The sequence below is a fragment of the Heterocephalus glaber genome, unplaced genomic scaffold, assembly GCF_053883595.1.
Source record: "Heterocephalus glaber isolate CG9 unplaced genomic scaffold, H.glaber_assembly_v1.0 deba00000943, whole genome shotgun sequence".
Lineage (NCBI taxonomy): Eukaryota > Metazoa > Chordata > Mammalia > Rodentia > Bathyergidae > Heterocephalus > Heterocephalus glaber.
This window is the reverse complement of record NW_028258175.1, coordinates 6,182,005-6,203,107: the sequence shown is the minus strand read 5'-3', so window position 1 is coordinate 6,203,107 and position 21,103 is coordinate 6,182,005. Positions and strand designations below refer to the sequence as shown.

General features: G+C 43.5%; 1 protein-coding gene across 4 annotated transcripts in view; it reads right to left on the bottom strand.

Annotated features, from left to right (window-relative positions):
* Cog7 (component of oligomeric golgi complex 7) overlaps nt 1-21,103 on the bottom strand; it is a 69,809-nt gene that overhangs the window by 32,484 nt on the left and 16,222 nt on the right. For all 4 annotated transcript variants that reach the window (XM_087208868.1, XM_013076358.3, XM_004855942.4 and 1 more), the window contains exons 5-9: nt 17,529-17,611; nt 16,468-16,590; nt 8,336-8,534; nt 2,031-2,158; nt 842-996 (exon numbers count right to left, since the gene is read on the bottom strand). In XM_087208868.1, the coding sequence (XP_087064994.1) occupies nt 842-996; nt 2,031-2,158; nt 8,336-8,534; nt 16,468-16,590; nt 17,529-17,611 (688 nt within the window). The remainder of the gene's footprint in view (nt 1-841; nt 997-2,030; nt 2,159-8,335; nt 8,535-16,467; nt 16,591-17,528; nt 17,612-21,103) is intronic.

Sequence of the window (21,103 nt, the reverse complement as noted above, 5' to 3'; positions counted from 1 at the left end):
AAAATGGATGGCAGCCAAACATAACGGTGCACAGCTGTAATCCCAAAACTCTGGGAGGCTGAGACAAGGGGATCACACGTTTGAGCCCAACCTGGGCAACTTAGCAACTTAGCGAGATCCTGTCTCAAAAAAAGGCTGGGGATGTGGGGATGGAGCTCAGTGTGAAGGCCCTGGGTTCAACCCCCAGTACCAGGAAAAAAATGAAAAACAGACCATGGGCCAGATTTGACCTATGAGCTATAGTTTGCCCACAGCTATTCTTTTTTTGTTCTTTGAGATGGGGTCTCACCTATTCAGCACTCCTGGTTTTTTCTTTGCTTTATTAGAAAACAATCACACCCATTCATTTATGCGTTGTCTATGGCTATTTTTATGCTATAGATGCCTCTACTGCAACATATACCATAAGACCCACAGAGTCTAAAATACTTTCTATCTATCTAGCCCTTTGCAGAATAAGTTTGCTGAACTCTCTACAGAAAATATACTAGTTTTTGTACATTCTTTCCACATAATATTTTATACTGCAATATGCTTTTTTCCCACTTGACAATGTTTCTGAAATCTACCCCTGCACATATGTGTAGATCTAATTAACGCTTGGCTACACAGGATCCCCTATGAATGTATCAGATTGTTTAGCTGCTGCCTAATGGACAGACACTTGGGTTGCTTCAAATGTTCCACCTTTGCACTGGGCGCTGTGGGAACATCTGCAGGGCATCCTTTGGGGCTCAGTGTGCTTCCCAGGGTTCCCAGCAGGACACAGAACACACACATCTTCACTGGGATGGACCCCGCTCCCCATGTGGCTGGCCCTTCCCCGCACCCTCAGGCTTACTTGGCAAAGACAGACTTCAGGGCTGTCAGTAGGCCACAGGTGCCCAGGCCGTTGGTGAATCTGGCACATCTGTCAACAGCTGCCGCCGCCAGGCCAAAGAGCTTGTTCACAGAGTGACTCAGCTCTTGCACACAGTCGATCACCTCGCCGTGCTCCTGGGCAGCAGCACACAATCAAGAGCCACATGAGACCCCGGAACCCTGGGTAGATAGCAGTAAGACAGGGGACCCTCTGAGCCCTCTCATCTGGGGTAAAGCCACTAAGTAGGGTATCAGAAACACTGTTCCCAACTGCAATAGTGCTTCTAGAGCCTGAGCTGAGGGAGGACAGTGTACGGATCAGGGACACCATGGAAATTAACTCCTGGCAGAGAAGTAGGACCAATATCTACTTCATTCACCCTTACAATTTTCACTTCTTTCCTCTTTTTCCATGATTAGTAAAATAGTACTTTCCCCTCTGGCTCCTGAGGTAGGATTCAAACTCCCTATATCACTCACTCTAAAAGAATGTAGTGGAAAAAAATGCTTCTTTCAGGGGCAAGAATGTAACTGAAGTGGGACAGACTTTCTAGGTACATCCCTAGAAAACATGAAAATGGTAAGAGGCAGCAGTTTTTAGCCACAGCAAGATCAATTCTTACATGTCAACTCACTTCACGCTAGAAACCTTAAATGACTTGAAAATATGATTTGAAATGGAAACGGCCTCCCTGGTGCCCACACAGTGTAGTCCTTGGATGCTACGCTGTGTTTATCCGTATATCTTCCTAAACAAACAAACAAAAAATCTAATAAGAAATCACTAAATCAGGCCAGGGATTTAGCTCAGTGGTTCTGCCACCTGCCTCACAGAGGCAAGCGCAAGCCCTGAGTTTTATACCCGGTACCAAAAACAAAAAGGAAATCACTAAATCAAAGAGATAGGCCCGGTACCAAAAAAATAAAATAAAATAAAGAGGTAGGCAACTTACCCCCCACCCTCCAAACTGAAGGCTCTCGTTTTACTAGATTTTTATTGGGGATATTAAGTAGAAAACGGGTAGCATATTTGTGGTGTCACTTTACACTGGGATTGCAAGACCCTATGAGGCATTTAAAGTCCTCCCCCTCAACCCTGCCAGACGTGGCGGGGGACCTGGCACACAGAATGCTTCCTACATCGGCAGTGGCAGTGCTGTGACAGGTACCAAAGGCACGGCGCTGATCTGGATGAGCAGGTTGCTCTCCTCCATGTCACCGTACTTCAGCTGGTAGGGCTTGTAAGGACTGTACACAGCGTCCACCAGTTCCACAACTTTCACCATGTTGTGCTCATCTGTAGAGAATCAGAAATTTACAACAGTGAACAAAGAATCTGAAATTAGTTGCTGGAAAGCAATAGGGATGAGGTATTCTACTAGAATTTTTCCCATTCTATCTTCAGGGGTGACTACATTTAGTTATCTGCCTTTATCATACGTGGAAGCTTCTCCAACTATCACCTCAGTAAACTTCTGAATAAACTTAGGCTCTGTGGATTGTTAGCTGAAAGTACCAGCGTAGACACCAACTTCCTTAATCCTACATCCCTTCACAGTTAAGAATCCCTTCACTGAAAACTCTTGTCAGGGTCAGACTGAAGAAGTGCTATAGAGAAAAGGCTTTCTAGGAGGACCATTTTCCATTCCAAGTATTTCTCAGACTTTAAAAAAACAAGATCACTGGGCTGGGGATTTAGCTCAGTGGTGCCACTGGCTGCCTTGCAAGTGCAAGGTCCCGAGTTCGATCCCCAGTACCAAAACAAAAACAAAAACAAGATCGCCCATGCATTCGGCATTCCAAAAACTGCTGTTCCCTTACATACAAATTTAAAACATGTTAGTATCCAAAATGTGAATGCCCCTATTCCACAGCATGGCAACCCAACATATAAGAATTATCCCAATGAAATCAATAAATATGCAGAAATACAGTGTACACTGAAGGATGTTCATGGAATCACTGTCAAGATCATAGAGTTTGGGAAACAATCTGAACAGGGAGTGAGTAAATATAACAGCCTAACTTCCTTACATCCTTCTGGTTCTTTCCAATCTTCTCTATGCTGAAGACAGAAAAATATCCCCCAACAGAAGCCTGATCACATCACTGCCCTAGTGGCAACCGCCAAGTGACTTCCCAAGGTCTTTTCTAGAGTCTACCCAGCCCTGTGCTGCCTCACCTCAGGAAGTTTCCAGCTGGTGGCCATCAGGCCTGGAGGCTGGGCTGAGGGTGTAGCCCAGCATATGTGAGGCCTGGGTTCCATCCCCGCACTGCAGAAGAGTACAGGCCCAGGTACCTGACTGTACAGATGACTTCCCTGTGCTATGCCCATAGCCTCGGACATAAAATAAGGATGACATGGCAACAATTTTATGAGACTTTGGTGAAGACCAGGTCAAATAATAAGCGTGTAGCATGAGATAAGCACTCAGGAAACACTAGTACCTTTTACTACTACTTTTTCAGCCTCATTTTCCTTCACTCTGCCTAGCCTCCAGCTTTATCTCAGTTACCTGCTCTCCTCTGGTCCCACGGAGATTCTTGCATCTGAATGGACCCTCCCTCCCACCTACCCTCTTCCTCCTTCACTACTCAGCCTGACTCCACCAGGCTCAATTATCTTTGTTTATACAGGCTTAGAACCAGCTGCTTTTTTTCAAAGTACTTATCTCACTGTGTAATTATACATCCTTTAGTGTGGTTATCTGACTAACTCCCATTGGAACATCCATTGTGTGACAGCAGGCACAGTCTTGTTATGTTCAGCCCTGTATCCTCAACAGCCCAAATTCCAGAACTAGTCTATCTGTGATTGAATGAATAAATATATTTTGACCTTTCCAGAAATCATCTTAAAAAATAATAGCACATACAAACATACACACACACACACACACACACACACACACACACACACACACAGCAAACACACATATACACAAGTTGGGAACCAGGATTCTCAGTGTAGGACATAAGAAATGTAAATAAGTGTAAAAGAAGTAAAATCTTTATAACATTGGATTTGACTGGAGAGCATCAGTATAAAATGGAAATTCTTTTAAAAAATATGTATGTCCACCAAAAAAGCCTAGAAGCAATGCTACCTCAGCAATAACAAGCACCTCTGGTGCCCAGATTTTGGTTTCTAAACATCATTTCCCACTAGAAGAAACCAGCCTCCCTGGGAAATGCTGATTCTAGGACTGAGGCAAAGGAAACCACAAGGTGTTCTTAGAATATTTTGTGACAAAAAGCAAGGCACCACTCAAAAACTAATAAGGACAGGGCCTGGGGATTTAGCTCAGTGGTTCTGCCACCTGCCCCGCAAGTGCAAGGACCCAAAGAATTCGACCCCCAGCACCAAAAAAAAAAAAGTTTAAGCCCAGCCTGGGCCACTGTATTTAGGACCCTGTCTCAAAAAAAAAAAAAAAAAAAAAAAAAAAAAAATTGCTGCAGATGTAGTTTATTACAAAGACCCTGGACAATAGATAAGAAGAACAAAGAATCCATGAATTCACAGTGCCACTACAGAGGTAGAAAGAAAAATCTCTTCTTTACAAAAAAGTGCCAGCAAATAAATGTAAAAAGAGTGCTAGAAAGAAAACCACCATTTTATAATCAGCACTGTGAAAGTTTAGCTTTTGGGTACATGTTTGTTTCTTGGGGAATGGTTTATGTTTCTTGGGCAATGGTGTATTCCTACGAGCACACAGCATCATCCCACAGATCACTGAATAGAGGGACCTGACAGATACATTTACCAAGTGATTAATCAAGCCTATTACCAACAACTAGATACTCCATGCCTCCCGATGTGATGCAATGGGAACTATGCAACAACGCCAAAGCAACACTTCTGTCAAAAATACTGACTATGAATCTCATAATAAGGAAAGAACTGGGCAATTCCAGAATGTGGGACATTCCATAAGAACAACTACCCTGTCCTCTCCAAAAATGTCAATGGCATGAAAGACAAAACATAGATGAAATGACTGCTTTAGATTAAAAGAGACAGGACAACCAAATGCAATGTAGGAATCTCAGCTGGAGGCAGAGTGGAAAGCAGCTACAAAGAGGAGTGGAGCCAGGCACAGTGGGGCACATCAGCACTCTAGGGTACTAAGCCGGGAGGATCACAAGTTCCAGCTCAGCCTGGACCACACAGTGCCTTATTAGAAAAGGGCTGGGGCAGAGCTTAGGGCAAAGGCCCTGAGTTTAATCCTCAGTACCAGAGGAAAGTGAAGAAAAGATATCTGTGGACCCAGAACATCTGAATACAGACTGCATAATAGATGACAGTATGGACTCAATACAGGTTCTTGGGTGCGATAATGACAATAAAATATCCTATTAAAAACATTTAACTATATACACACATACACAAAATCTGCACATACATATACGCCAAAATGCTCTTTCTAGATGGCAAATTTAAGATATTTTTTGCCTTCCTTTCATGTTCAATATTTTTTACAATAAATATATATTGTAATTTTTAATCAACCTAATTTTTAAATTCTACTTTCTATTGTAAAATTTTTATGTATTTTAAATTAGAACATGTAAGGGCCAGGGATTTAGCTCAGTGGTTCTGCCACCTGCCTCGCAAGTGCAAGGTCCTGAGTTCAATACCCAGTACCAAAAAAGGAAGAAAAAAAACCAATAAAAAATAAATAATTACAACATGTACATGTTTTAACTGTTAAAATAACAGTTCATGTTAAAGGTAAAATAAAAGTTAGAAAACACATCGGTGGGCTGGGCGTGGCGGCTCATGCTTAATCTCAGCAACGTGGGAGGCTGAGGCAGGAGGATCCCAAGTTCAGAGTCACCCTGGCTGGCAGACACACACACACACACACACACACACACACACACAGATATAAGCACAGATATATAGATGCATCACATTTGATGAACAATGGGGAAAAGTTAACTACATGAGTCTTTTAGGAATATATATCAGATTTTTAGCTGTAGTTATTTCCAGCAAGAGAAATTATAAGAAAGCTTTGTATTATAGATGTCTTCATCATGAAGTTTTGGCGGGGTTGTTTTTGGAGACAGGGTCTTGCTGTGTAGTTCAGGCTGGTTTTGAACTCACTATATAGTGCAGGCTGACTTTGAAACTGCAGTGATCCTCCTGCCTCAGCCTCCTACTGCTGGGATTACAGGTATGTGCCACCATGTCCAGCTTACATCATGAATTTCAGTAACACATATTTTGTTGCTCTATAAACACATATAATAACATAGTATTTTAAATAAATTGCTTTAAAAACTAACCAGAAATATATTAAATCCTCAGCAGAACAGGCAAAGAATATGCAACTCAGAGGGACATATATATATAATTTTTATAATATAGTTTCCAAAGTTGCTAACAGCTAAAGTAAAAAACTGAAATGGTATGTCATTAATTATCTAAGAACCTGACAATGAAGAAGAAGGAATAATCTAGTGCTGGTGAGGACATGTGGGAATTAGCACCTTCATTTATAAAGAAGATACAAAAATAGGGACAGCCCTGGGGGGGGCACACCTGTAATCCAGCACTTGGGAGGCTGAGGCAGGAAGACTGACACAAGTTCAAGTCCACCCTAAACTACACAGTGAGTTCAAAGCCAGCCTGGAATATGTACCAAGATCCTGTCTCAAGGGGGGGGGGGGGCAGCAGAAAGAGTAAAATATGACAAACATCATTAAAATGTTCATTTCTTATCAACTGTAGCCTAAGAAATAATCAGAGCTGTGTTAAAAAATTAATAAGTAAAACAGTTCACAATAGTCTTATAATAGTGGTTAAAAATTATAAGTCATACTATAAAGCAGTTGTTAAAAATCATGCCATAGGGGCTGGGGATTTAGCTCAGTGGTTCTGCCGCCTGCCTCGCAAACACAAGGTCCCGAGTTTGATCCCCAGTACCAAAAAAAAAAAAAATCATGCCGCAGGAGAACATTTACTCATATAAGACTCATGTTATTTTGAACAAAAGATATTACAAAATTGTATACTACCAAAATTCAACAATATTTTATAAATTATATTGTGTATTGCATTATAACATATACATATATTACAATACAGAAACATGTAGTATAAAATTTATTAGGTTGTGTATTTATTACGTAGTACTTACGTACTATGTGTTCACTGTTTTTATTAATATCTGTGACGTGTGTGTATTTTCACCTAAATTACTGGGAAGAAATTAACAGAATGTTGACAGTGGCTCTGAGTAATGAAGTTATGGATCATGCCTATTCTTTTTATTTTTATGTATGTTTCTGCAGTATTTTTAAGTCAAAAAAATACTTTTTTGCTTTTTGTCTGTTTTTTCAAGACAGTCTCACGATGTAGTTCAGGCTGGCCTTGAATTCACGGAGATGCTCCTGCCTCAGCCTCCCGAGTGCTGGGATCACAGGCCTGCACCACCACACCCAGCTAAGAAAAATTCTTTTGAAAACCTCAAGGGGAATTATCGGACATTTAAACTTCCACAGCACATCTCTGACTCTTCAGGGGTGGCTCTCAGGTCCACAGGGAAGTCTGTCTCCCAGGGCAGGCACACAGCCTACTCCCTGTGCTCCAGATGCCGCTCTGCTCCTGCAGGATACACCTGCCCTCCCGTCACCCGGGCCGGGCCACTGCGGTCCTCTGAGCTACTCAGTCTCCCGTGCCTCTCCCACAACCGAGGCCTGGCCCGAGAGCTGCCAGAGACATCTATGAATCACCATAAACACACGCCCTGGAATGTACAGGCAGTGACACGCAAACGTAATTAAAGAGAGTAACTATTAAGTAAACCCAGATGGTTACACAGCAGCCACCTGGCAGAACAAGGCTTTCCCGGGGAACTTCCCGATTGACAGCAGCGCGTCAGGAGGTCTGAACTGCTTAAAGCTCGGTGATGCTTTTCTGCGGATGGAGACAGTGAGGAAACGCATGACCTGTTTCCCCAGGGCGTCTGTCCCAGCCCACCTCCCCGCAGCTTCCTCAGTCCCAGCACGGCTTCTCTCCTGGAAAGCCTGCTGTCGCCCCTTCCCGGACCTTCTCTATCCCGTGTCCTCTAAATTCACTTTTTAGTTTGAATCACCAGAGGTTTATGACTTGAAAGCCAGAGGAGCGCGGCCTCCCAGTGAGACCTGCAGCCACCTCTGCCGCCGCCCTGGCTGCCCGCCTCCCAGTTCAGCCTCTTTCATGCCCTGTGCGGGCCCGTGTCCAGCACTGCGCCAGAGGACCGGAAGTGCCCGGCAGCCCCGGGGCCGGACAAATACATCAAACCGCGATCTCCACAAGGGCAGTGCTCCTGCAGACAAGGCTGTCACGGTCACGCGTGTGGAGGAGGAAAAGACGCGTCCCTTCCGTTTCTGTCCAATCGGTCAACTGCAAAGGCAAACAAAGCAGGCCCCAGAAACTTCAGAAGAGCGAGTGGGGCACGCTGGAGAAGGGAGGAGGGACGCTTACGGACAGGGCATAGCGGCGCCATCTCCAGCCCCTTGGCGAAGTGCGCGGTGGTGTCGTAGAACTCCAGCAGCTTGGTGAGCTCCAGCTCGGGCCCTGCCCGCTCCACTCCGGCGCTGAGGCACACGGGCAGGGAGGGCACCAAGGCCCCCAGGGTCTGAATCAGCAGCACTGTCACCACTTCGTGGGGGTTCCTGAAAACCTGCAGTGGCACAGAGACGGCTGCATGAGCGCCTGGAACCAAACCGGAAGACAGGCTTTAAGGAGGCTGTCCCCTGGATCCCGCAAGGGAATCCTCCCACCCTGTAGCTGAAAGGTGGCTGATCAACAGCCGGAAGCCCACAGTTTTCCTCATCACAAACTGAGGGTCTCAAACAGTACACACCGGCAGGCCTGCAACTTGTCGGGAACAACCTGCAACCTCTCGTCTGTCACTGGCCTCAAGTGCCTAGCTGCTTTCTTTCTTCCTCTTCATTTTGATTAGTAGCTGTTTGCAGTACGTAATGATTTCATTCATCATGGGGAGTCACTGTATGTACATAACACATCTTAATTCTTTTCACATCCTGCCCCCATTTCTTGGTCGTGGGTGTTTTCAAAGCTCTCAAAGGTTTTCATGTAGTATTTAGATGGTCACCGGAAACTGACAGAGAGCAAACTGTGAAGGTAACAATGGTAAACTGAAGCGGGCAGGGAGAGGGTAGCAAAACAGAATGAAAGAGGGTAATTCACCGAGTCAGGGCTGAAAGGATCTTTATGCAGATCCGCAGTCTGGCCTGAAGCCACACTCCCTTGACCCAGATAGCTCTTCAGTCTGGACTATCTCTCTTAAGGACCACCAGGAGCGCCCCCTCTGTACCCATCTAGACTATTCACAAGTTCATCAACAGCCTTGCTTCCCATTCTGTGTACTCTGGACCTCTTGGGCAACACTTGACTAACGTACAATCCATTCCAAAGGGGGCTCTTACACACTCAGTGCAGAGTAAGTGCCCTTTTGTTACAACCTAGATGAAATGAAATATAAGACCTATTCTTAGGCAAACCCAAGGCCAAAAAGGTATAAAATTAAAACGATAAAACCAATAAAATTAAAGGTTTTAATAAAAAATATCTTGAGATAAGTGATAATGAAAACCACATAACAAAATTTACAGGGTACAACAGAAGATGTGCTAAGAAGGAAATTTATAGCTCTACATACTGCATTAATAAAAAAGAAAGATCTCAAATCAATGACCTAACTGTATACATTAACTAGAAAAAGAAGAGCAAAATAAACCCAAAGCTAGTTGAAGAAAATTGAAGCGGTGATAAGTGAAATAGAGAATAGAAAATTAAGGACTCCGAAAATTGGCTTTTTGGAAAGATCAATAAAACTGACATTACCTAAACTAACTAAGAAGAGAAATGACTCATTCTTAAAACCAGATATAAGCCTGTTGTGGTGACGCAGGCCTGTAATCCCAGCACGCCAGAGGCTGAGGCAGGAAGATTGTCACAAGTTTGAGTTCAGCCTGTGCTACACAGAGTTCAAGGTCTGGGTGACTACATAGCCTGACTTATTCTCAGAAGACAAATATATAAAATTAAATTAGGTATGAAAGTGGGGACATTACCATTAATTTTAAAGAAATAAAAAGGATTATAATGGAATACTATGAGCAACTGTACACCAACAAATTGAATAAAATGAAGAAATTCCTAGACATGCAATCTACCAAAATTGGCTCAAGAAAAAACAGACACTATAACTACAACTAATAGAGATTGAAACAATAATCAAAAACTTCCCAGGCCAAGTGTGGTGCCACGCACCTGTAATCCCAGTACTTGGGAGGCTGAGGCAGGAGGATGGAGAGTTCAAGACCAGCCTGGAGTATATAGTGAGACTTGTCTTGAAAAAACAAAAAACAAACAACCAAACAAAAAACAAAAAATAACTATCCAACAAAGAAAAGATCAGACTCAATGGCCTCACTGGTGAATTCTACAAAACATTTTAAAGAAGAATTAACATCAACCCTTCTAAATAAAACACTTCAAAAAAGTTAAAGAGAGAGCATGCTGTGGTCTGAACTCTACTCCCTTATGTTGCCCGGGCTGGGCTAGAACTTGTGCTCTCCCCAGCTCGGCCTCCCAGAGTGCTGGGATTACAGGTGTGTACCACATCCAGCTTCCTAAGAGCAGGAACAAGTCAAAGAAGCCTACTTCTGCCACTCTACCCAACATCGTACTGGAAGTTCTAGCCAGAGCAGCTGTACAAGAAAAAGAAATGAAGACAGAAACAATTATCTCGAAGGGCCAGGGATTTATCTCAGTGGTTCCGCCACCTGCCTCGCAAGCGGAAGGACCCAAGTTCAATCTCCAGTACCCCAAAAAAAGAATTATCTCTGCAGATAACACACCTTCCATGAATAAAATCTATGTATAGATTCTCATGGAAAATTTACAAAACTTCAAAGAACATTTGTTTTGTTTGATACATCCTATGTTAGACTCTGCTTAGAGCCACCTGTTGGAATCTGGGAAAAATAAACAGAAGAACGAATGAAGCAAACCCAAAAATAATGAAATGGCTAAACTGCTAATGGCTCTCCAATGTGTATTTCCTAAGCATGTCTTCGAACCACCTACTGGATTTTATTATTAAGACTCCATAGCAGTCTAAGGAATTTAAAAGCACTCAAAATTAGAATTTATCATGTTCCTGGATCTGTTTTCATCAACTTCCCCAATTCTGTTAGTAATGTGTTCATGCAACCAAGAGGGAGACCTTGCCTTTGACATTCCTTTCCCTCAGCCCCTTTACAGTTCCTAACGCTGTTCCTGCAATTGTTCTAAACAGGCAGAGAGCAGGTCCCACAACTGTTTATCTTTCTTAAACTCGGACATTACCATCTCCACCCGGTACCTAGCAAAGGCTCTTCTTACCTTCCTCCTCTCTCTCGTCAATTCACCACCAAATTCATTGGTTTCAAATGTTACTTCCAAACTTTACTTACACCTTAAGTTTTTAATATCGCAAGGTGCTCTAGTCATTAGCATTTTGGTGTTGCCAGTGTTTTCGGTCTTAGGCATTCTGGTGGGGTAGATCTCACTGTGGTTTTAATTTGCATTTCCCTGATGACTAAGGTCAGTGAGGTACTCGCCATTTGTACCTCTTCCTTTATGAGGAGTCTACTCAAGTCTTTAGCCCACTTTAATGGTGGGGGTTTCGTCTTTTTATTAGTTGTAGGAGTTCTTTTTTTTTTGGTACCAGGGATCAAACTCAGGTCCTTGCACATGCGAGGCAGACAGCAGAACCACTGAGCTAAATCCCCAGCCCCTAGGGGTTCTTTATATATTCTGAATTCCTTTGTCAGCTCTGTTTTTATTTTGTTTTGGGGGGGGTACCGGGCATTGAACTCAGGACCTTGCACTTGCGAGGCAGGTGGTAGAACCACTGAGCTAAATGTCCGGCCCTGTTGGCTCTGTTTTTAGACATTTTCTTCCAATCTGTGGATTAAGCCGAGCTTGATTATGATGACGCCTAATTTATCAGGTTTTGGTTTGGTGTGGTTTCTGTAGTGCTGGGGATCCAATGCAGGGCCTCAGGCCTGCTAACCAAGTGCTCCACCACTGAGCTACACTCCCAACCCAGTTTCCCTTTTTTTTTCATTTTAGTTTATTGGCACACTTGTGCCCAGGAATGTTTACATTCCTCCTGTGGAGCTGGCACATGCACATAACGCCTCTGATTCCTTTTTCATCCCCTTTCCTCCCCTCCCGCCCTCCCTCCACCCTCCACCCATCCCTTCATTCCTCTCCCCATCCCTTTTGTTTTTAGAGCTAGGGAAGTGAAAAGGGGTGAAAAAAAGAAAGGGGGATGACCCGGGAGTGGCGGCTCACGCCCGTAATCCAGCACTCAGGAGGCTGAGGCAGGAGGATCACTGTGAGTTTGAGGCCAGCCTGGGCTACATAGTGAGGCCTTGTCTCAAAAAAAAAAAAAAAAAAAAAAAAAAAAAAATTGAGATAATTTTTTCTTTTATAGTTGTTGCTTTCTATGCCTAAGAAACATCACCAGCCTGGGATTTAGCTCGGTCGTTTCGCCGTCTGCTGTGCAAGCGCAAGGACCTGAGTTCGATCCCCAGTACCGAAGAAAAAGAAAAAGAAACATCACCAATCCCCACATCTTGTGGTCTGTGAACGTTGCTTTCTCTGGTAAATGCCCAGAGGATCCCTTTAAGGAAACGGGAACCCTATGAATAGAAGAGATTTAATTGAAGGATGCTTTTAAAAATTCCACAGAAGATCTAGAATATGACTTTATAATACAGACTAAAGAATTAGAACTCTCTGGTACAGGGCTATTTAGTCTAACTTCTGCCACTCCCAAATCACTGAAGTAAAAGATAAAAGCAAAAAATACTACAAAACCAAACTTATCAGGGCTATGGAGTCTCCTAAATAACCTACAGAAAGACAAGCTGACACTATACAAAAATTAACTCAGGATGGACCACAGGTCTAAACATAAAAGCTAAACAAGTTTCTAGAAGAAAACAGGGAAGAATACCTTTGCCACTGGGGACTGGTGACAGTTTCTTAGGGCATGGGGAATAATAACCACAAAAGAAAAAATTGACAAATTAGGTTTCATCAAAATCAAAACTCCTGGGCCGGGGATTTAGCTCAGTGGTTTCGCCACCTGCTGCACAAGAGCAAGGACCCGAGGTTTGATCCCTGGTACCAAAAAAAAAAAAAAAAAAAAAAAAAATCAAAACTCCTGCTCAGGGCTGGGAGTATAGCTCAGTGGCTGAGTGCTTGCTTTCCTAGCGTGTACAAGGCCCTGGGCTCCATTCCCAGCTCTACAGAAAAAATGAAACAAAACAAACAACCTTTGCCTAAGCCATACACTGGAAGACAATGTCTACAAAACATATCTGACAAAGGATTTGTATCTGGAATATATAAAGAACTCCTCTTCTGGAACTAAGTAATAAAAACACAAATAATCCAATTTTTCAAAAGGACAAAGACTTGAGCAGACGTGTCACAAAAGAAGACATAGAAATAGGAGCTCAATGCCCTTAGTCATCAAGGAAATGCAAGTTAAAACCACATGAGATATACTACACACCCACCAGCACAGTAAAATTATTAGGAATGACAACACCTAATGTTAGCAAGGATGTGGACACCCAGAACTCACACCGGTGTGGGGGTGCAAAGAGGACAACCATTTCGGAAAAGGGCAGTTTCTTATCCATCTAAACACACTAGATATTCACCCAAGAGATATAAACAGTGTACCTACAGAAGAATTTTTACAGAGCAATGTTCAGAGCAGTTTTATTCATAACAACTCCAAGCTGGAAATAGACCAAGTGTCCATCAATAAGAGAATGTGTAAACAGGGCCGGGGATTTAGCTCAGTGGTTTCGCCACCTGCTGCGCAAGCGCAAGGACCCGAGTTCGATCCCCGGTACCAAAAAAAAAAAGAGAGAATGTGTAAACAAACTGATGTATAATTCCTACCAGGGAATAGTATTCAGCAATAAAAAGGAACAAACTACTGATGCACAACACAAGTAAATTTCAAAAACAAATTAAATGAGGGCCAGGGATTTAGCTCAGTGGTTCCACCACCTGCCTCACAAGCGCAAGGTCCTGAGTTTGATCCCTGGTACCCAAAGAAAAAAAAAAACACTAAATGAAAGAAGCCTTACCAAAAGACCAGTGAATGGGCTGGGGATTTAGCTCAGTGGTTCTGTCGCCTGCCCCGCAAGAGCAAGGACCTGAGTTCGATCCCCATACCAAAGAAAAAAAAAAGACCAGTGAATAATTTCATCTAAAGGAAATTCTAGAGCACTCCAAACTAATTTATGCAGAAAACAAAATAGCAGTGGTTGCCTGGGAAAGTTACATAAGAGAACTTTCTGGGGTGATGGTAACATTTTCTGTCTAGAAAGAGTTAGGTCACACAGGTATTTATATTTTCAAACTAATCAAATGGCATATTTAAGATCATTACATTTCACAAATTTTACCTCAAAGACGAGGTTGAATTCCAATTAATAATATGTGCTAAAGTGAAGGGTGTTTGCAATTTATTTTGGAATAAATCAAAAAATAAGAAGGCTTGGGGCTCGGGATTTACCTCAGTGGCGCCTGTGCCTGTCTTGCAAGCACAAGGTCCTGAGTTCGATCCCCAGTACCCAAAAAAAAGAAGAAAGAAAAGTAATATATAAGAAGGCTTAAAGAAGGGCCGGGGATTGAGCTCAGTAGTGCCGCACCGGCGCCTGCCGAGCAAGCAGCAAGCACAAGGTCGTGAGTTTGATCCCCAGTACCAAAAAACAAACAAACAAACAAACAAACAAAAAAGAAGCCTTAAAGAGCAGATACAGAAATAGGTAGAAGGCTAGATTGATAATAAAGCAAATACAGCAGAATGTTTGTTGTAGAACCTAGGCACTGGGCACATGGGTATTCACTACAGTTCTTTCGACGTTTTTATATGTCGGGATTTTTCATCTTCAAGTACTGGGGGTGGGGTGTGACGACACATGCCTGTAATCCCAGCACTCGGGAGGCTGAGGCAGGAGGGCTGGTGCACAGCTCAGTGACAGAGCACCTGCTTAACAGGGATGAGGCCCTGGGTTTGAGCCCCAGCACCACAATGAAGAAAAAGTGATTTAAAATACTGGAATATGTAAAGGAAGCACATTTTTCCCTGGTGCCTTTAGCTCTGGTTTGCATTATTTTGAGCTTCAGAAGATGACAGCTGGCCTATGCTGCTTACACCCTGTACAGAACATGGGCCAGCACCTCCTTAGTGTCATCCTCTCCATGCCCAGCCTGAAGGCAGCTGCCTCTCTGACAGGTACCTACGGCAGTTATCTTCCTCCATGGCAGAAAAAGAGCCAAGACATGCCCTTCTCTGACTGTTAATGGGCCAGGGCCAAGGCATAATCGTGAGCCTGACAAACAGGATGACGGTGAGGGCTGAGGAGACACCTGAGAGGCCAAGTTCTTTTCCTGAGATGATTCAGGGCGTGCGTCTGCATGGTGATACCAGCAGAAGCAAAGACAGGAGGAGGAGCGGGGCTGCTCAGCTCACCAAAAACTGATGTTTACAGAAAGCTGTGAAACTTCTACAGGAAGTTGTCTTCTCCTTTAAAAAGAAAAGAAAAAGCCGCCTAAACCAAGCCTGGAGGCACAACCCTGTATCCCAGCACTCTCCCAGCTGAGGTAGGAGGACGGCAAGTTTGAGCCCAGCCTGCACCACTTAGTGACTCAGTGAGGCCCTGTCTCAAAAGGAAAAATGAATAAAGGACTGGGATGTGGCTCAGTGAGAGCTCCAAGTGTAGTCCCCAGGAACCGAGTAAGTAAAAATAAAAACATAAATAAAAAACAGAAACAAACAACAACTAAGTTTAAATCGGGTTAGTTCAAGGAAAAAGAGAGGATGAAGAAAACGGCTTTATCCAAGCTGAATGCCAGGACCCTGCACAAGGATTCTCTCCAACTGCCGCAGTCCCGTTCATTCCACCAAGTGACCGATGAGCGTCTGAAGAGTGATTCAGGAGCCACCGCAGGCCCGCTACAGCATCACCCCACGAGTGCGGGCTTCCCTGCCTGGGGAGGATCTGCTGTGCCTCCAGGCACCAAGACTAGGAACAATGGCTCGCAACCTGGGTGGGAAAGGCCAGGCGTTCTGGAGAAGTAAAGGACGGAAAGTTCCTAACTGAAACCTTCATCTCACCTCATCTCCGTTAGAGGGTGTCTGTAAAACTGTACTTTTCCACCAACTCCGTGTGCGGTGGGAACAAGGGAAACTAACTGCCGGCCAGGTAAACTTTACCTTTAGTTAAGATAAAAACAATCCTGTTCACTCCACACCACCTGACTGGGCCCCCTGCTTTCAGATCTGAAGATAACGGCTTTCAGGAATTCCTCAGGCTGGATTCTACTTAGATACAGATGAGCTGATAAGCGTTTTCATGGACACCCAGGACTTCACTGAAGAAGGTCTCTAAGCCCTGGGTGATAGCAGCAAACGGGAGCCTCTCGCCAGAGTGGCCACCCACGCCCCCAGCCCCTGTTCCCCGTCACCACAGCTCTACTCTCCCTAGGCCCTAGGAAGCCATTACCTGCATGGTCCACTGGGTCTGTGTGTGCCAGGTGCTGAGCAAGGCATCGTAGAGACCAGTGAGCTGCTGGGCCAGGGGCAAGTCGGTCTGGCACAGCTCCTGCCAGGCTGCTAAGAGCTGCACCTACAGGGTCAGAACAAAGGGTCTCACTGGGTACGTCAGAAATGCTGTCTGCTGGAACTCCCCGCCCTCCCACCAAGGCAAGCGAGTTTTACAGGTGCCACTGTCCCAGGCACTCGAGTACCCATGGGGTCCACTCAGCTATGGCAGAAATCAAACGAAACCAACTCAGCTGCTCTGAGTGTCACCCAAAGCTTGACTCTGGCACCCTCCAAGTGACCCCCACTTTCTCCCTCAATGCAGGATGCCACTGTGTCGCCTCAGCATGGCCCACTCTGTGCACACCTTAAAGTGAGCCTGACTGTTGAAACGTCATGCCCTAACCTAACCGCTTAAAATGCCCACACACACTGGCCTTGAAGGAACGAAGCCCAGAAAGCTGCCAAGATTTTCAGTAACCAAACTTCAACAACCCCAGAAAATATAGTAAGTTATTATGGCTTGCTGAGGGCACAACAAAGCTTAAGACATAAATCTTCCTTAAAAGACAAAAATGGGTGGGCATAATGGCACACACTTGTAAGGTCAGCACTCTGGGAGGCTGAAGCAGGAGGATCTCAAGTTTGAGCCCAGCCTGGGCAACTTAGGGAAACCCTGTGTCAAAATAAAAAATAAAAAAAAAGGGCTGGAGATGTGGCTGAGTGCAAAGGCCCTTAGTTCATTTCCCAGTAATCTCCCCAAAAAAGAGAGAGACAAAAATTTGAATAAATTATGCTAACTTTTCAAGTCTGTAAATAATGCAGGACAAAAACCTCTGACTTTTTCCAACTGGCAATTAAATGCATCCATATGCTGGACCAAGAGTACCCCCTACTGGCTAACAAGAAGAAAAACAGCCAGCTGTCAAAGAGGCAGTATTTTTACCTTTAAGGATAAAAACAGGATTTTTGTAGCCCAGTGTTACCAGCATCCTATAACTGCAATGGCTCACAGCCTCTTACCTTGTGACATTTGTAGTAGTATGCAAGGAGCTGAGGCATCCGGTCAATTTCAGTAAAAACCTTCACAAACATTTTGGACTGATCTAAAGAACACAAAATGTTACATACGTTACCAGCTTTTCTGGTATAGCCAAGAAAATGAACTCTCTAGGATAAATGTGGAGATATAGAGAGATATATAAATATGTAAATGTGCTAGGACTCGAAAATTCCTACCTAGATAATGAATTAACTCACGGGGACCATAAACACAAGAAATAGGTAAAGTCGAGAGCAAAATGTGACTTGGTAATCAGATACCACAGGCCTGGTTCATTAAAATGACACATCAGTAAGTGCTACTTACGTAGCTAAGGTTACACAACAGCACAGTAATAAGCACATGAGTGAGAAAACAAACCAAAGTCAGGGCCGAGAGCTGTCGGGGCCAAACCTCAGTGTAAAGTAACGGCAGCTCCCTCGGGGTTTAGCAAGGCCACACTCGCCTGCCTTGCCTAGTCCTAGCCTTCGTCAGGATCTAACTGCGGCTGACAGGTGTCTAAAAGAACTCACTGATTGTCCTCAGGCGAGGAAGCTGCAGCCCAGAGAGCTTGAGTCACCTGCAGTGGACGGCAGGACTGAGAAACCAAGTAAAGACTGAGCTGCTCATCACCATTCCAGCCTGCATAAACAGCAATTTCACCTAACTCAACCTAATACTTACACGAACTGAAAAGCACTGCGACAAACAGGCCTCCTGTCGGGCCTCAGGAACAAACCCAATTCTTCACTGCCTTGAGGCCTCTGGTCCCTAATCCGTGGACCTAAACTAGGCTCCCTCTGCTAGTCCCCATCACACTCTTCCATAACAGAACCAATCACAGCCCAGACTGACTGTGTTTAGTTACTTAATAATAGTTTATCATCTTTCTCATCCATGGAAACATAAGCTCCAGGAGGCAGTGATATTTCCTGTCTTGTTTCACTGTTCCCAAAAATTAGTACAAAATACAGTGGGCACTCAGAAACTGTATCCAATTAATTATTGCTTAAATAGCACTGTCTTTCAGCATTATCAGTAGCATGTTCATGATGGAAAAATGGAAAACTGAATAAGAAAAACAATACTGCCTATACTATAATACTATCACACTTTGTTAAAGTGCTGTCAATATTTACTTATATGTTCAAAGAATGTTTTTAGAAAGTAAGTGCTAGGGCTGGGGATTTAGCTCAGTGGTTTTGCTGCCTGCTGCACAAGCACAAGGACCCAAGTTTGATCCCCGGTACCAAAAAAAAAGAAAGTCCTATAATGTATACTGGTCTAAATATATAATCACAACTTTTAAAATGTCTACCCAACAGATAAATGTATCGCTTTAAGTGAAAAATAAAGCAGAATTTACCACTAAGGCAAACAGAGCATGAAGAAGCTATATCAAGAGAGCATTTCAAGAGCAACTAGAGAGAAAATCAATAAAGAAATTAAGGAATTGGCCAGGGATTTAGCTCAGTGGTTCCGCCGCCTGCCTCGCAAGCGCAAGGTCCTGAGTTCGATCCCCGGTACCAAAAAAAAAAAAAAAAAGAAAGAAATAGAGGAATTGAAGCAAAATATAGACCAATTAGACCTGTCAGACGTACACAGGCCTGCCTACCCCACAAGAGCAGAATTCATCTTTTTTGCAAGTGCACATCGAACATTCTCCAGATAGTCCATGTTAGACAATAAAACAAGTCTTAATAAATTTTAAGACTGAAACCAGAGAAGTCATAGAGTATCTTCTCCAATCACAATAGAAATAAACTAGAAATGAAAAGGAAGAGAACCAGAAAATTCATAATATGAAATAACACACTATCTTAAAAAAAACAAATTACAGGAAAATTAGAGAAAAAGAGACAAATGGAAGGGAAAACACAACATATCAAATTTATGGGAGGCTGCAAAAGCTGTGCTAGGAACTGCGCTAACTACTATTCACAGCTGTAGATACACTAAAAATCAATAGCCTAACTCTGCATCTTAAAGAAAAAGGGTAAACAAACTCCCATCTAAAGCAGATGGGAGGAAAGAGAAAGATTAGAAGAGAGGTAAATACGCTGGGGATTTAGCTCAGTGCTTTTACCGCCTGTTGCGCAAGCGCAAGGACCTGAGTTTGATCCTCGGTACCAAAAAAAAAAAAAAGAAGAAGAAGAGGTGTAAATAAAACAAAGAATAGGAAACCAAGAGAAAAATCAAGGCAGGACTTGGTTCTTTGAAAAAAATCAACAAACTTGACAGAATTTTACCTAGATTCACTAATGACAATAGTAGAAATGAAAGGGGAAGCAGTACTACCAATGTTACAGAAATAAAAAGGACTGTAAGAATCCTTTGAACAATTATATACCACAATATTGGATAACCTAACATGAAACGGACAAATTCCTAAAAACACATGAACTACTGAGAATGAATCTTTTTATTTTCTTTCTTTTCTTCCCTCCCTTCCTTTCTTTTGTGTGTGTGGGGCTGAACTAGGGGCTGAACCCAGGGTCTCTGCACTAAGCTACACACCTAGGACTTTTTTTTATTTTGAGACAGTCTCACTAAGTCACTAAGTTGCCCAGGTAGAGCTCAAACTTGCAACCCTCCTGCCTCAGCCACCCAGAGTGCTAGGATTATAGGATGTGCCACAAGACCTGGCTAGACTGAATCCCAAAGAAATAGGAACTCTGACTGAATAGGCCTACATCTATCTAGTAAGAAGACTGAATTCATGATCAAAGTCCTCTTATCAGTGAAAAGCCCAAGATCAGACAGCTTCACCAGAGAATTCTCCTAGACAGTTAGAGAACTGACACAAATCCTTCCAAAGAAGCTCACTCTATGAGGCCGGCATGAAACTAATGCCAAAAGTAGACAACGGCACTACCAGATGACTATAAACCAGTGCCCATGATGACTATTCAAGCAAAAATCCTCAACAAGCTGGCTGTGGTGGCACACACCTGTGATCCCAGCACTTGGGAGGCTGAGGCAGGAAGATCTTGAGTTCAAGGCCAGCCTGGGCTACATAGTGAGCTCCTGTCTCAACAAAACAAAACAAAAATAGTGGGCTGGGATTTAGCTCAATGGTGCTGCCACCTGCCTCGAAAGCACAAGGTCCCGAGTTCGATCCCTGGTACACAACAAAACAAAAACAACAAAATTCTAGCAAACCAAATTTAATACCACATTAAAAGTATTATACAGCTGGGGATTTAGCTCAGTGGTTCCGGCACCTGCCTTGTAAGGGCAAGGTCTCAAGTTCGATCCCCAGTACCAAAAAAAAAAAGTATTATACAGAGTTGGGAATTTAGCTCAGTGGTTCTGGCGCCTGCCTTGCAAGCGCAAGCTCCTGAGTTTGATCCCTGGTACGAAAAAAAACAGTAAACACTATGACCAAATGGAATTTATGCCCAAGTGCAAGGATGAATCAACGTACGAGAATCAAGCAAATACACTACATTAACAAAATGAAGAGAAAAAATGATCAACTCAGTTGATGCAGAAAAAGCATTTGACGAACTTCAGTACTTTCATGATAAAAATACTCAACAAACTAGGAACAGCA